We start from the raw sequence: 14,556 nt of genomic DNA, 5'->3' as shown, positions 1-14,556 counted from the left end.
CTTCATGAGAACAATAATGCTGACTGTGAAGTTTGACCTGCAAATTTGCATAACATAGAAGAGGGGACTATTGGCTTTTCTGGTGGTCTGTGCTCTCTGAGTGTTCCTCTAGTTTAGACATTGGAAGTGTTTTGTACTGGAAAGTTGTTTCCTTAACCTGGAAATCAGAGCATCGAGGCGTTTAACATGAGAAATATAATGTGAGAGCTACTGTGAGGTAGACTTACTCTTCCTTTTCCAGGATAAGTATGCAGTGGTGTTTTGTTTGGCATTAAGAGAGGACTTAAAATGAACACATAACTGGAATAAATTTCATTTTAATGTACATATCAATCAGACAGAAATTTGTGGTTCACATTTGTTAGGAAGTTCAAAGTCTTTGTATCAGACACAGAGGAAACACAGGCATACTGCAACAGGTCAAGCCTTCATGTAATGCAACACGTACAGTAGAGTAACAAAAATGCATGCTCTGCAGTTTTTTCTTCAGCGACACTGCTTAGATCTATCACACCTGTACGCTCCAGACAACCCAGGATGTGGTAGCTCAATGATGTTTCTGCAGACAAAATATGAATTTGTATATCAAAGGAAATGAGGAGGTGAGAAAGAAGTCAAACACTTTAGCTTGGTGGAGCATGTAAAGTAAGCTGCTGACTCAATCTCAAGCAGTTCTTTGCAAACACTAACTTTTCCAAGGAATCTTCATCCCTTATCATCATCAGCATATCAACTCTAATCATTACAGGATGCCCCTGAAGTCCAAAGTATCTGCAGAAGTGATTAAGTAGGGACTATGAAGAACTCTCTGCTGAGGACAGGGAGGTAGAGGCCTGTTAGGTCTGGGTTGTCGTACAGCTTGGGCAGGTTTGAAACGCTTTTTAAACTGTAGAAACACAAAGAAAACATATTAATAGAAACACAACACAAAGTTTATTTGCATGATCATGCGGATGGGGCCACCTGTTGACAGTAGTACTCACCCGTCTGGATCTCACAATCTGTGCTCCAATTACGAGAGACAATACGACACTGACTGCTGTCACACTCAAGGCAATAAAGATGAGATCCCAAATGGTGTTTTTGCATTGTTCGTTGGGATCTCTTTCTGCGAGGAAAAATGCCAGAGGAAGAAAGTTAGTTAGGCTTTTTGGTAACACTTTATTTGAGGACGTGTGTCATTACACTGTCGTAACCATGTCATGAGCCCCAGAGACAGAGTGCGGCCAGTTTGATGATAGGGAATACAGTACTGAGGTGGTTTTCTTGCTGATTTGGCTCCTGACTAACTCAGGCTGAGTCAGCTAATTAGGCGACTTGCTCCATGGCTAGCCAAGCTAACTAGCTACCGTCAGCTACGAATACCAGCAGACAGTAGTTACAAGTAAACAAGCTAACTGCTGTCTGTCCATCAGTAAGTAAGCTAAATCACATTGGTACTGTCCTCTGTTGTCAAACTGAGCTTATAACATTTAATGACATCTTTATGACAAGTCCAAACGTCGCCACTTCACTTTAAGTGCATGGAATTATTCACGACACAATTACAAAAGCATTTGACAGTGTAATACAACTTAATGACATCCACATGACAAGTCCAAAATGTACCACTTGGGGTAAAGGAAAATTTTCATGACACACTTATGACAGTATAATGTAATATTAAAACATATGCTATTAACAGTTTATGTACATTTGATAATGTTAAAATGTCATAAAGACACTGACAGATTATGTTGTCTTCATTAATGTCAAGTTATCATAATAGGCATTATGACTTGGTTAATGCCATGTTATCATAACTAAGAAATTATTGGCTTGATTGTCAAGTTGTCATAACAAAGACATCTCAAACAATGTCAGCTTTGACTGAATGACTGAATTCACCAAATGACACTAAATGACAGTAATTATAAACATTCATTAAAACTCCTTCATGTTTGTGACAGGTGTCATGACATAGTTATGACAGTCTAATGCACACCCCTTCAAATAAATAAATAACTTCTTCATATGAAAGGACAGGATATGTTTGAATTCAAATAATGGGTTTGGGTCTTGCTACCTTTGACAATGATGATGGTGCCAGGGCTGGACAAGGTTTTGCCCTCCATCCTATCTGTGTTGAAGTCTTCCCAGCTGCAGTAATAATGGTCTGTGTCCGCCACCTGCAGCAGAGACAGCTGAAAGATGAACCCGCAGCATTTTCCGATCTGCTCGTCTGGAGCTACATTAATTCGGCCCGCAAATTCTGAAGATATAGTATCCTCGATGATTACTCCTTTGTCCAAGGAAAGGTACACGGTGACCTTGTTGCTGTGGAATGTCCTGTGCAGGTAGACGCCCAGTGGGTCAGGCAATGTTGTGGAGCATCTGATCTCAGCAGATGAGTTGACTTTAATAGTAGTGACGGACAAGGGATGTTGAGAAACTGTCAGGGAGAGATGGATTGTTACTGACTGCGTCCCCTGAAGTCTCCATGTATGGAGGTAACCATCAGCAGGTCATAATGCCACTGTTAAAGGGACAGTTCAGTTGAATATGAGAGAGCACCAAAAAAAAAAAAAAAAATCAACAGCAATGTGTCATTCTAGAAGTTAGGACCTGGCTACTCAAGATAATCAGCTGATCATGTTGTGAGCAGTTGACTGTGGGAACTACTGCTACTACTTTCCTCCTACCAAACTACACCTGCCAACCACATCACACACTCGCTAAATAGCCAAGCAGAGGGGGACGCAATTAATGTTTACATCCCGTGCTGTTGCAAACACGAGCCTCTGGTCCAAGACAAGACGCACACTTCCTTCTGCAGGGTGACGCGGTTGGCAGGTGTAGTTCGGCAGACAGAAAATAGTTCCTACATGAAACTGCTTACAGCAAGGTCTGTGGATTATCTTGAGTAACCAGGCCATGAATTCTGGAAAGAGACACTGTTGTTGAGTTTTTAAATAGATTTTTGTTCTTTGAGCACCACAAGCCATGTGCCATCTAGCTCCATTATGTTTGAGAGTAGGCAGACATTTCTAGGACGATGTTTCAAAAATTCTGCAAGTCGCCCCAAAACAATCTAAATGGATAGAAAGCATGACAGGTAAGAAAATGGTTTGAAACTTAACTGTCCCTTTAAGGATCATTCCTAAAAACAGCTAATAGATGATTTCAGACAATGTTGGAAAGTAATAAGGTATATTAAAGCAGTAGGCAAGATTATTTCATTATAATTTAGGTTGAAATAACTCATTTTGACCATTGCATGTCACTAACAATATTTAATTGAAGGGTTCCTTTAAATATGTGTCTGTGAGCTGTCTATTTTTAAAAACTGGACAGCTCTGAATCAAACAACCAGTCGGGGTTAGCTACCACGTAAGAAGCCAAACACAGCAACTCTGTATAAGAGTCATCTGTGTTTTACACGTCTTCATGTCTGTCTTACCGCTGAGTCAGACCAAACTAGGCTGAGAAGAACAGAAGCTAATTACGTGCATGTTTTGTATGTCATTACAGGGGCTTAGCGGAGTGATGCAAGGCAGCAGAGAGAGAGAGAGAGTGAGAGGCAGAACATTTTGCAGTGAATTACTTTTAAGTAAGTTTTGAATGATTGTTCTATCGGTACATTTAGTACAAGAATCAAAAACTGGTTTATTGTCATGTAGGGTTATGCATATAAACCTTGGTGTTCTGGTGCATAACAACCAATATATTAAATGGAAAAATATGAAGAAGGATAAAAAGCAGGTAGGCCTAACTGAAAACCAAGAAGTATAAAAAGCAAATTAACAATAAAATATAATATAGGCTCAGAATGTATATTTTAAATGAAAGAGTTGTATATTTTTTGCAGGAATGTGCAATTGCATATTATGTAGTATAAGAATATTTGAATGTGCTTTTACTTTTTTTTTTTTTTTTTTTTGCATTTTTACAGAAGAGAATAAATAAAGATTTTTTTTACCACTGCTTTTAAAGACACTGCTCAGAGGGCAAAACAGGATGAAGCTACAAACAAACAGGAAAGGGTGACTCACCATTGAAGGCAAATACATTATTTTGGGTCCTAAACCCCAAACCTATGCATTCTATGCACTTATTTCTCTCTCTGTCACACACACACACACACACACACACACACTCACCTGTCCAGGTGCTGAGTGTTACCTCAGCAGACATGCAGAGTAATCCCAACACACAGCTCCACCAACAGACCCTCATCCTACAAGCTGGGCTGCAGGCCGGCCGCCACACACTCAGCACGAGACGCAGCCGCCTGACTGACAAGATGACTGTTACACAAATGCTTAAAAGGAGATGTGGTGAACAAAGGAAATGTGACTCTGGTTCTTATTGCGTGTTAATCAGCTGTGTGTGGGTGAGTGTTTGTTGACTGTATCAGATCAAAGACGTGGCAGAGGTTGTTTCTGATGAAACTTTATTTGAAGAGATTTTCCATCACCTGTAACTGTTGCATGTACAGCAGTTGCATCATAATCTATTCACTCAATATTCAGCATCAATCAGTCCTTTCAGTGTATAATATCACATTTACTTTATATTCCTGCTTTGCTTGTTGTTATTGTAGATTGTATCAAGTGACTTTGTAAAGGCTTTGTGTTGCACGTAGAGTTGTAGACTTGCAGGTGACAAATTTTAAAAAAAGAATCAATACAGCAAAAGCTTTATTAGGACGGATCTGTGTGAAGTCTGATAAATGTCCTCAAGAAATATCCCTTAAGAAAGTTAGAAAATGAAAAAAAAAACTAAGTGAACTTAGTAGACCACTGTAGCTGTTCTTCGTCTCTGCTGCAGTTTCAAACAGGAAATACAAAAATGCCAGAGACAACAAGGGCGGCAAAAATGCTCAACATGGCAGGTGTCACATGAGGGCTGGTGGCCCGTTCTGTACCTGGCAAGAAGAAATATACTCATCTTAACTCATGTGGATTAAATCCAACTTGTTCCGAACAAAACTTAATAACAAAGGATAATACTCACCACGTTTAATCTGTACTTTGATAGATGATTCATCCATACCACAGTCTGTCACTATTTCAATGATGTAATTTTCCTCTTTCACGACATTTGAGATGGTCAGTGACACATAAGTCTTATTATCCCATTCACAGTTGTATTCCTTCGAGCCACTGTTGCATGTAATGGGGCCATTTGTGTTATTCCAGGAATATTTTTTACCCGTGCAGTTTTCCTCCTCAAAATTTATTGAGCAGTTCAGTTTCGCTGTTTCTCCAACTGCAACTTCCACCGTTTGGTTGCAGCTCAGTGACACATCTGGATGAGAAAAAGAAGGAATTAAATGATATGTTTTTCTTTTTACACTTCATACTGAATTGATCATGTACAGTATAATTATTTCCAGCAACATAATACAATACTTTCGTCTGATGATGCACCACTTTGGAGAAAAGAAGCAGCATAGAGCAGACTCAAACACATCCACAGGAAGGACATGCTGGAGATTCACTGTTGTCAGAAACTGGAAGAAAAAAAAAAAAAAATTAAGATCAGAGAGACTGTACTGCTCTGACAAAGAACAAAACAGAAACACTGTAAAAGCCATAAGGAGACAAAAATGACATAAAAGCTGTAACAAGACAAAAATGACGTAACAGCTGTAATAAAACACTCTGCTCTGCTCAGGTCTCCAAACCTGTACCTGCTGCAGAGTGTTTTTTTTTTTTTTTTTTAAAGTCATAATGTCATGTCATGTCATGTCATGCCTTTTAGTGTCCAAAATGCAGTCCAACGGTTTGGATATGAATTCAGTTTGTAGGCCTACTCAGTTGTGAATCATGTTTTAAAAAGTAGTGAAGTAGGTTACATAGTGAAATGCATACTTAAGAAAGAGACCTACAGACTTGAAAAAGAAAAGTACACAAAAAGTACCACTACTAAACACACACACACACACACACACACACACACACACACACACACACACACACACACAGGAAGGAAAGGAGGGACGGAAGGAAGGACTTAATTATAATGATGTGAGTAGCTGTTACCTGGAAATAATGACTGAAATTCATGAAATAGTAAGCTAAAATTAATGGAACAATAATTTTACCACTCCAACTGATAGCAACACAAATGAAAATGTACATAAATAACCTAAACATTGTCAATTCAGTTGTATCAAAAGAAATATTTTAACACTATCCACTCTTCTTTTCAACATCTGTCAGACTGTTTAAACAGATCAGCTGGAGTGAAAGAAAGAAGAGAGGCATCATAAACTTAAATTGGGCTGAGTCTGTCCTTTAACTTTTTTGAGTGACTTCATTATTTTTCTTAATCCATTTAAAAAAGGTCAGCTGGTTAATTTAGAAGTTAAGCCTCATCAAGTGTAAGTTTAAAGATAATACTGGATCATATTTTAAATGGGAGTTTAAAGTTTAGTGCCACAGAATTTAAACTTAAACCATGATTTAATCTAGTTTAAAAATGATGATTGTTGGTGCAACCAAGACTTGGTACATTTTACTGATAATACTGAGTTATATTAAGACTCTCTGCATATCACCTGATTGGGATTAACAGCCTCCATCACTTTGACAAAACTATGAATGAGTTTTGAGAGACGTTCACTGCTTTGAGTGCAGATAAGCAACTAAAAACACACTTTGATACACAGAAAGAGAGGTACTCACCTCATGGAGGGCTTCTGTCAAATGTGAGGGATTCTGAAAAATCTATGACAGATAATAGTGTGATACACCTTCTACCCCACACTCCACACCTGTGGGAATTTTACTTCAGGCATTGTGAAACTGACATTATGCCTGCAGATATTTAAGAGAGGACAAAGAAGAGAGAACGAGAGAGTGGAAGGCGAGGGTAGAATGGAGAAAAACTGTTGTTCCAAATGAGACAAATATAATATATGAATACATAAATATTTCTAAAAAAAAAAAAAAGTTCCTGAATGTAAACCATCAGCCATGAACAAACACTATGGTATGTTAACACTTCTGTTGGCACCTCAGCATCTACTCTGTAAAACAGTCTTTTGTTTCTTGCCAGGTGACGGTTGGTGCTGAGATTTCCATTCATGATAATACAGCAGTAAACATCAGCAGTTCAGGTGTGATCAGCAGCAGGTGATCCCATAAAAAAAATCAACAATGAATCTTAAGTAGAGCTGAGAGAGAACTTTATTTTCAACATTATGACTTTATTCTCTGCATTTCAATTTTATTCTCAAAATTCATCTTTACTCTCAACATTTTTCTCAAGATTCAACTGTATTCTCAAAATCAAAACTTTATTCTTGACATTTCAACTTAATTCTCAATATTTCAACCTTATTCTACAAATATCGACTTTACTGATTTACACACATTTACACTTCAGATAATTTCAACTTTATTCACAAAATACAGAATAAAAAACATTTTTCCTTTACACAGACATTAAGTTTTTTGTAGCCCCAGACAGAGCTGTGTTAAGTCTGATAAATGTCCTCAAGAGACGTCCCTTAGGACATCATCAAACTACAAGTTAGAAAATGAAAAACATGGAGGTGTGGAGGTAGAAAGAAGTGAACTTAGCAGACCTCTGTAGCTGCTCCTCGTCTCTGCTGCGGACTAGAGGTTCCAGGCTACGTTACTACAAGAACAACAAATCTCTGACTGAACTGCTGGCGGTCAAGATGCATTGTGGGAAAGCAGGTCACTTAAATTCCTTTGAAAAGTATACGTGGAATAAACAAGATGATCTCTCTGATTCTGCTGCATATTTTACACTGTCTACTGTCAGTGTGATAGTGTTATAGGAGTATAAAGCTAAATAGGTTGAATACATGTTTAAGAAAACTCCCTTTAAAACCACAGAAAACATTATAAAACTTTCTTACAAAGTAGCAGTTCAGTCAGATAAAATGATCATATTCACATGGATCAATCTGTACAAACACGTAAAAAATCTGGATAAAAATACATAATTAAATCAACAGTATGATGTTTCAGATGCAAAAAGATAAACAGCCAGCTGTGAAGAACACACACAGATGATTATGGAGAAAATTCACCCCTCTTCATGTGGATGTGCAGGATGTAGTCAGCTCAAATAATAAAGTGTGTGCTATATTGACCGAGAAAGCTGAGTTCTCAGGCTGCAAAATCTGTTGGTGTTCTGCATCCAATGATGTCACAGTGATGCAGTTGTAATTAAAGGAGAAATCTGCGATATTTTTACTGCATTAAATCATAAAATTAATGCTGAATGCTTGCTGACCGAGTGTCTGTTTATGAGTTGTAAGAAATGATTAATAATCTTGTAGAAGGAGCAGCTGATCAACTGACAGTTATTAACAGCTGATCAACTGACAGTGTAAGACTCCAGTCTGGGGAGGAGAGGACGGAGGGAAACAACTCACTTCAACCATTCATGGAACATTAAATAGGGATTCAGCATATTTAATGTATCATCTAGAGTCCTACATTTTGCTCCTTTCAGGAAGAACTACAAGTTATTTCAGCCTGGACTTCTAGTCTCCGCCTCTGGGTTGCCTGGGATCATGCTAGATGAGTATTTCTGTTTCACCTGATACTATGTTTTGGCCAGCAAAGTAATAGTTAAGGTGCTGATACATGGCAGAACTCAGTTTTCTTGGTCAACATGGTGTATACTGAGGAATTTATTGCTACAATTGACCACATTTACCATCAATACTGACTGGACATCCATATAAGAATTGGTGAATTTTCCCTTTAAACAGAAATTTCAGAATTTGTCAGACACTCAGTTTGCCCTTCCCCTGCAGTGTCCATGCAACAGGAGTGTCCAGGAGTCTTTGTCTTCTTCTTGATGCACTCGATCATTTTCCTGCCTCTGCCATTTCTAAACAGGAAATATAAAATGCCAGAAACAAGGAGGGTGGCGAAAATACTCAACATGGCGAGTTGCAAACGAGGACTGATGGACTTCTGTTTTGACATGTCTGTAAAAAAAACAAGAATATAGAAGATATAAAAGAAAACAGAAAGAATAAACTTATTCCAAACAAGACTTTATAACACTGGATAATAATGATGAACACATACAATCAGATGCATTTGTTATATGACTTTAAGATCATGGGTTCTACTCACCAGGGGTGGGTTTGGAGGACTGTTTAATCTGTACTTTGACAGATGAATCATCCATACCACAGTCTGTCACTATTTCAATGATGTAATTTTCTTCTGTTGTGACGTTTGAGATGGTCAGTGACACGTAAGTCATATGATCCCATTCACACTTGTATTCCTTTGAGTCACTGTTGCATATAATGGGGCCATTTGTGCTACTTGTTTTATGCCAGAAATAATAGAGAACCCTGCAGTCCTCTACCCATGATGCAAACGATATAGAGCAGTTCAGTATCGCTGTTTCTCCAACTGCAACTTCCACTGTTGGGTTGCACCTCAGTGACACAGCTGGATGAGAAAAAGAATCAGTAAATTATAGGATTTCCTTTTTTCTTTCTTCATAATGTATTCATTATGTATTCATTGTGTGCAGTATATTTATTTCCAGTATGAGTAATATATTACAATACCTTCCTTTGATGATGCACCACTTTGGAGAAAAGAAGCAGCATAGAGCAGACTCAAACACATCCACAGGAAGGACATGCTGGAGATTCACTGTTGTCAGAAACTGTAAGAAACAAAGAAATACATTAAGATTGGAGAGACTGTACTGTCCTGGTCATATTGTGTTAAAGATTGGGGTAATTTTTAGGGCAGATATTTTAATCTGTCATTTGTTTTTAGTATAATGTTTGTTCAAATGACCTAAAAGTCAGTTCAAGTTCTTCATGTTCTTATTCAAACAAGTTTATGAAGTTATGTCCTCCTGCTTCCTTGTGCCCTTCTGACCAAAATTATTACAAGTATACCTTGACATGTTGGGACATATTCACATAACAGTGTTTTGGGTTGGTGAAACATCCTGAGCTCAGCAAAACAATGAGAAAAAATAAGAAAATACAGACACACTTTTACTAGGTTGTAAGTGATGATTGAAAGGAATTATGTCATATGAATCTATACATTATTTTGTTAAGGAAAATGCTGCAGATTATATGTTTAAGTAGAATTTTCAGGTATCTGTACGTTATTTGAATATTTATTATTCTTTTTTACTTTACTTTTTTACTTTGACCCCCCACATTATAACACAAGTATTGTAAACAATGTAACAAGATGAAAATAACATAAAAGACACAAAACAAACAAACGAACAAACAAACAAAAAAAAACTGTAAAAGCTGTAACAAGACAAAAACAATGAAAAAGACATGACAAGACAAACATGAAAAGCCAGGGAGACTCAATCAAAAAGAAAAGGTAAGGTTCAGTTTGCTTTGCACAGAAACAACTGAAAAAATTCCTTCACTTTTCTTTTTAAAGATTAGATATTTTCTGGGCTTTTGCCTTTATTGTGATAGGACAGCTGAAGATATGACAGGAAAAGCAGTAGAGAGAGGGGAAGGCATGCATGCCTCCCTTTTTATTAGATACAAGTTTATTTAATCCATAATACTTTAAAGGGGTTGTTTTGCACTGTTTATGTATTGTTTTGTCTCTGTACTGTGTTGGTGTCTACACTGAGGACTCTATATGTAGCATCTTTAAAAATGATAATAAAACCGTAGCTCTCTAAAGCATAAAAAATTGGCAAAACTGACCTAAACATTGTCAATTTAATTGTATGAAAAGAAATATTGTAACACGATCCACTTTTCTTTTCAGGATATGGCAGACTGTTTAAACAGATCAGCTGAAGTGAAAGACAGAAGAGATGAGTCATAAACTTGAACTGGGTTGAGTCTGTCCTTTAACTTTGAGCCACTTAATTATTTTGCTCAATCCATTTAAAAAAGGCAGCTGGTTAATTTAAAAGTTAAACCTCCTAAACAAAATTTGATAACACTGGACCACAGTTTAAGTTGAAAGTCTGGTGCAACATAATTTGAATTTTTTAATTTTTTTAATTTTTTTTTTTTTTTACAATTGCTTGTGCACTAAAATCAAAGATAACACACAGTTAGTGAAACCTGACACTCAATGAGCAAAACCTCAGCCCAGATCTGCACAACTATAAGAACATTTTCAGCCCCACACCTTTTGCAAAATACTAAACACAATGTTTTTCAAATCACTAAACACACTTCTCTATATTAGACACAGAAATATAATATCATGTCACTTCTTGGCACTTTGAAAACACCGTCTTTAAAAACACAACACAATTCAAACAGTGGATCAAACAAACCTGTCAGGTGCACAGACACTCAGCTGCTTATAGTTTTTTTTTTTTTTACAACAGGTGAGTTTACCTGTACCACGATTTAATTATAAACCATTTAAAGTAATTTAAAAATGAATGATTGTTGATGCAACCCAGCCTTGATACATTTTACTAATAATACTGAGTTGTATTAAAACTTTTACAGATGATCTCTGCATATCACCTGATTTGGATCAACAGCCTCCATTACTCTGACAAAACCATGAATGAACTGAGAGACACTCACTGCTTCGAGTGCAGATAAGCAACTAAACATGCACTTGCTCACACTTTGATACACAGAAAGAGAAGTACTCACCTCATGTGCTTCTATCAAATGTGATGGATTCTGAAAAATCTATGACAGTTAATAGCGTGATCCAGCTTCCAAACCACACGCCACACCTGTGGGAATCTTACTGCAGGCATTGTGAAACTGGAAAAATGCCTGCAGAGATTTAAGATACAACAAAGGAGAGAAAGAGAGAGAGAGTGGAAGGTGACAATAGAATAGAGAGAGGACAAACATGTTTACCTTTGATGCATTGGCACTGCAGCATCGACATTTTGCTTTTTGCAAAGTGACGGTTGGTGCTGTGTTTCCATCAAATAGGAGAATGAGAAAATTAGAATCAAATCAGCAAATTGTATCCTGGTGCATTTTGTGCATTTAATTGTCAGACAGAACAGAGCAGCCAGATTAGTTCTTCTTTGTTCTTTTTAGATGCTTATGAGACTATCATGGCTGACTGTGGAGGCTGAATAAAATATCCTTTGATATAATACAGTTCTTTTGTGAAAAATGTTTATAACCTGGGTTTTGTCATAGGTATATAATACATGTCAACAGACTAAATGTACATTGAGTTCTGTCCTCTGTGGAGCTGCTTCTTAAGGACTCTTAAGGGGAGAAAAGAAAGGAGGGAAGATTATCCTTTTCTTTTTTGCACCATGAGAATAAAGATGAAATGTTGAAAGGCATGAGAAAAGCTTTTTTTTTTTGTTTTTGTGACTTCATTCTCAAAATTTCAACTTTATTTTTGACATTTTGACTTAATTCTTGACAGTTCGTCTTTATTTTAGACATTCAGATTTATTCTCAAGATTCAGCTATATTCACAAAACATTTACTTCATTCTTTATTTTGACTTTATTGCTGACATTTTGACTTAATCTTCATCATTTCAACTTTATTCCCAAAATTTGGACTTTAATCTCAAAATGCAGAATAAAATAATTACTCCACCTCTCATTCATTACACTTGGCCATGAACATCTTGCACAGATTCTGCATGGCACATGCTACTTGCTCTTAACTATCTGCAAATGCATCAAATAAGTCCAATCTGCACTTTTATGGTTAACAAAAGTGGGGAGGGACAAAAGTGTCCCTCAAGGTTTAATTTTAGGGCCTGTCCTTTTCCCAATCTATATTAATGATGTCGTCCAGGCTCTAAATACTTGTACTGTTCATTTGTATGCTGACAATACTATTTTATATTGTGACATTCTGCAATTTTTATCTAATATTCTTCAGGGGGCACTCATTTATTTCAAACTCATGTTAAATGCAGACAAAACAAAATACCTGGTATTCACAAGAGCATCTGGATTGACGATAAACTCACTTATGAAGTTCATGTTAACAATCTGGTAAAATAGCTGCGGATGAAACTTGGCTTCTCTGCAGAAACAAATCTTGCTTCCCAGTTTTCAGTAAAAAAATAATTGTTGGATCTATATTACTCCTTGTTCTTGATTATGGTGATGTAATTTATAGACATGCTGCTGTTACCACCCTTAAACCCCTGGATGCAGTTTACCACTCTGCACTTAGGTTCATCACAGGTGATACCTACAGCACCTGTCACTGTAAAGTTTGCTGGCTGCCTCTCTCTGTGAGACGAGACCGACGTTGATATTTATTTATCTACAAAGCGCTCCTTAAGAAATCTCCAACTTACCTTACATCACTGTTACACTTCAGGACAGGAGCTTGACAAACCCGCTGCAGGACTGGATTACACCACATTCTGTGGTTCTGTGCTCCTGACACATGATATGAGTTGCAATGCACTTTAAATTTTGAGTCTCTGATAACTTTGGGAGATTTTAAAAACACATTTAGAAATCTTAACGTTCTTACATGTACACGTTTTAGCTAGGAATTATCTTAATCAGCTGTTTTTGAATTCTTATTGGCTGTTTTATTTAATTATCTTTCCATTTTTTCTTGCTTTGTTTTTATTGTATTTCTGCTCTGTTGCCTAATCGGTAATCAGTCATCTCAGCATCACTGCAAAGAGGGCCACGCTCAATGTATTCCCAAGAAGAAAAAAAAAAAGTTGAATGAAAGTAATGTTTCACAGAGTCTGTGCTGGTTGTCTGCCAGTCTCAAGGTGATAATTGAAGACTACGTGACAAGACTGGAGGAAGTCGCAAGAACCTGCTTCTGTCTGCCAAAAATAACAACAAGTTGTTTCGACATGCCTTCTTGTAAACAGACTAAACAAACCTGATAGAACGTGTTTGTAAGCACTGGAGATGTTAGGTACTTTTCTGAACTGTGGTCAGAGTCAGGCCAGCAGTTTTTATGCTACACTAAGCTAATCAATACCTGGCTCCATCTCTGTGCTCATCACACAGACATTATTACACTTAGCATAGCAAAGATATTTTTCAAAACCGTGGTGTATTTCTGTAAACACACAACATGTAAAATCTGCTCCTGCAAAATGTGTAGTCTGATGATGCTGTGAAGTAGCACAAGATCATGTTTGTTTTCATTTTGACAACCACCATAGCTGATGAAAATCTATTTGACGTGACTCAATCAGAAATTATGTGTAGTGATGAGGTAATGTATTTAAGCTTTATTCACGTTATGTTTCATCACATTCGCCGGCTTTCTTCCTCACCCTTTGATGTATCCTGTCTGTTCTCTTAAATTAGAGCAACTAGTAACAACTCTGTCTGGTCTGTGAATGCCCACTTTACCAATAATTCTAAAATGCATTCAACTACCAATGACATAAATAAAAAGAGAAAAGCAGCAAGTGCTGACATTAGAGAAGCTAACTTTGCAAGATGATTATCTGATTATTATTGCTGATTAAATTTGATTTTAATTTTGTGTTGTGCATAAATAAGCCTTGTATGGAGGATCACAGTGTCACAGAAACTTAAAAACAGTATTTCATTAATTATTAACTACTCGTACAATAAAAACAAATATTATTTGTAGTATTTATCCAGGAA

General features: G+C 37.0%; 1 protein-coding gene across 1 annotated transcript; it reads right to left on the bottom strand.

Annotated features, from left to right (window-relative positions):
- Positions 1–301: 301 nt before the first annotated feature.
- On the bottom strand, positions 302–6,703 carry LOC146311693 (uncharacterized). Its single transcript, XM_084740989.1, has 7 exons — positions 6,672–6,703; positions 5,394–5,494; positions 4,996–5,289; positions 4,140–4,906; positions 2,066–2,431; positions 984–1,108; positions 302–886 (listed from the first exon to the last, which is right to left on the bottom strand). The coding sequence occupies exons 4-7, from the start codon at positions 4,213–4,215 to the stop codon at positions 743–745; spliced, it is 711 nt and encodes a 236-aa protein (XP_084597115.1). The 5' UTR covers positions 4,216–4,906; positions 4,996–5,289; positions 5,394–5,494; positions 6,672–6,703; the 3' UTR covers positions 302–742.
- Positions 6,704–14,556: the final 7,853 nt, after the last annotated feature.

This window comes from Lutjanus erythropterus, chromosome 17 (assembly GCF_056507025.1).
Source record: "Lutjanus erythropterus isolate fLutEry1 chromosome 17, fLutEry1.hap2, whole genome shotgun sequence".
NCBI lineage: Eukaryota > Metazoa > Chordata > Actinopteri > Lutjaniformes > Lutjanidae > Lutjanus > Lutjanus erythropterus.
Note: the sequence above shows the minus strand (reverse complement) of the source record. Positions and strands in the feature narration are given on the sequence as shown.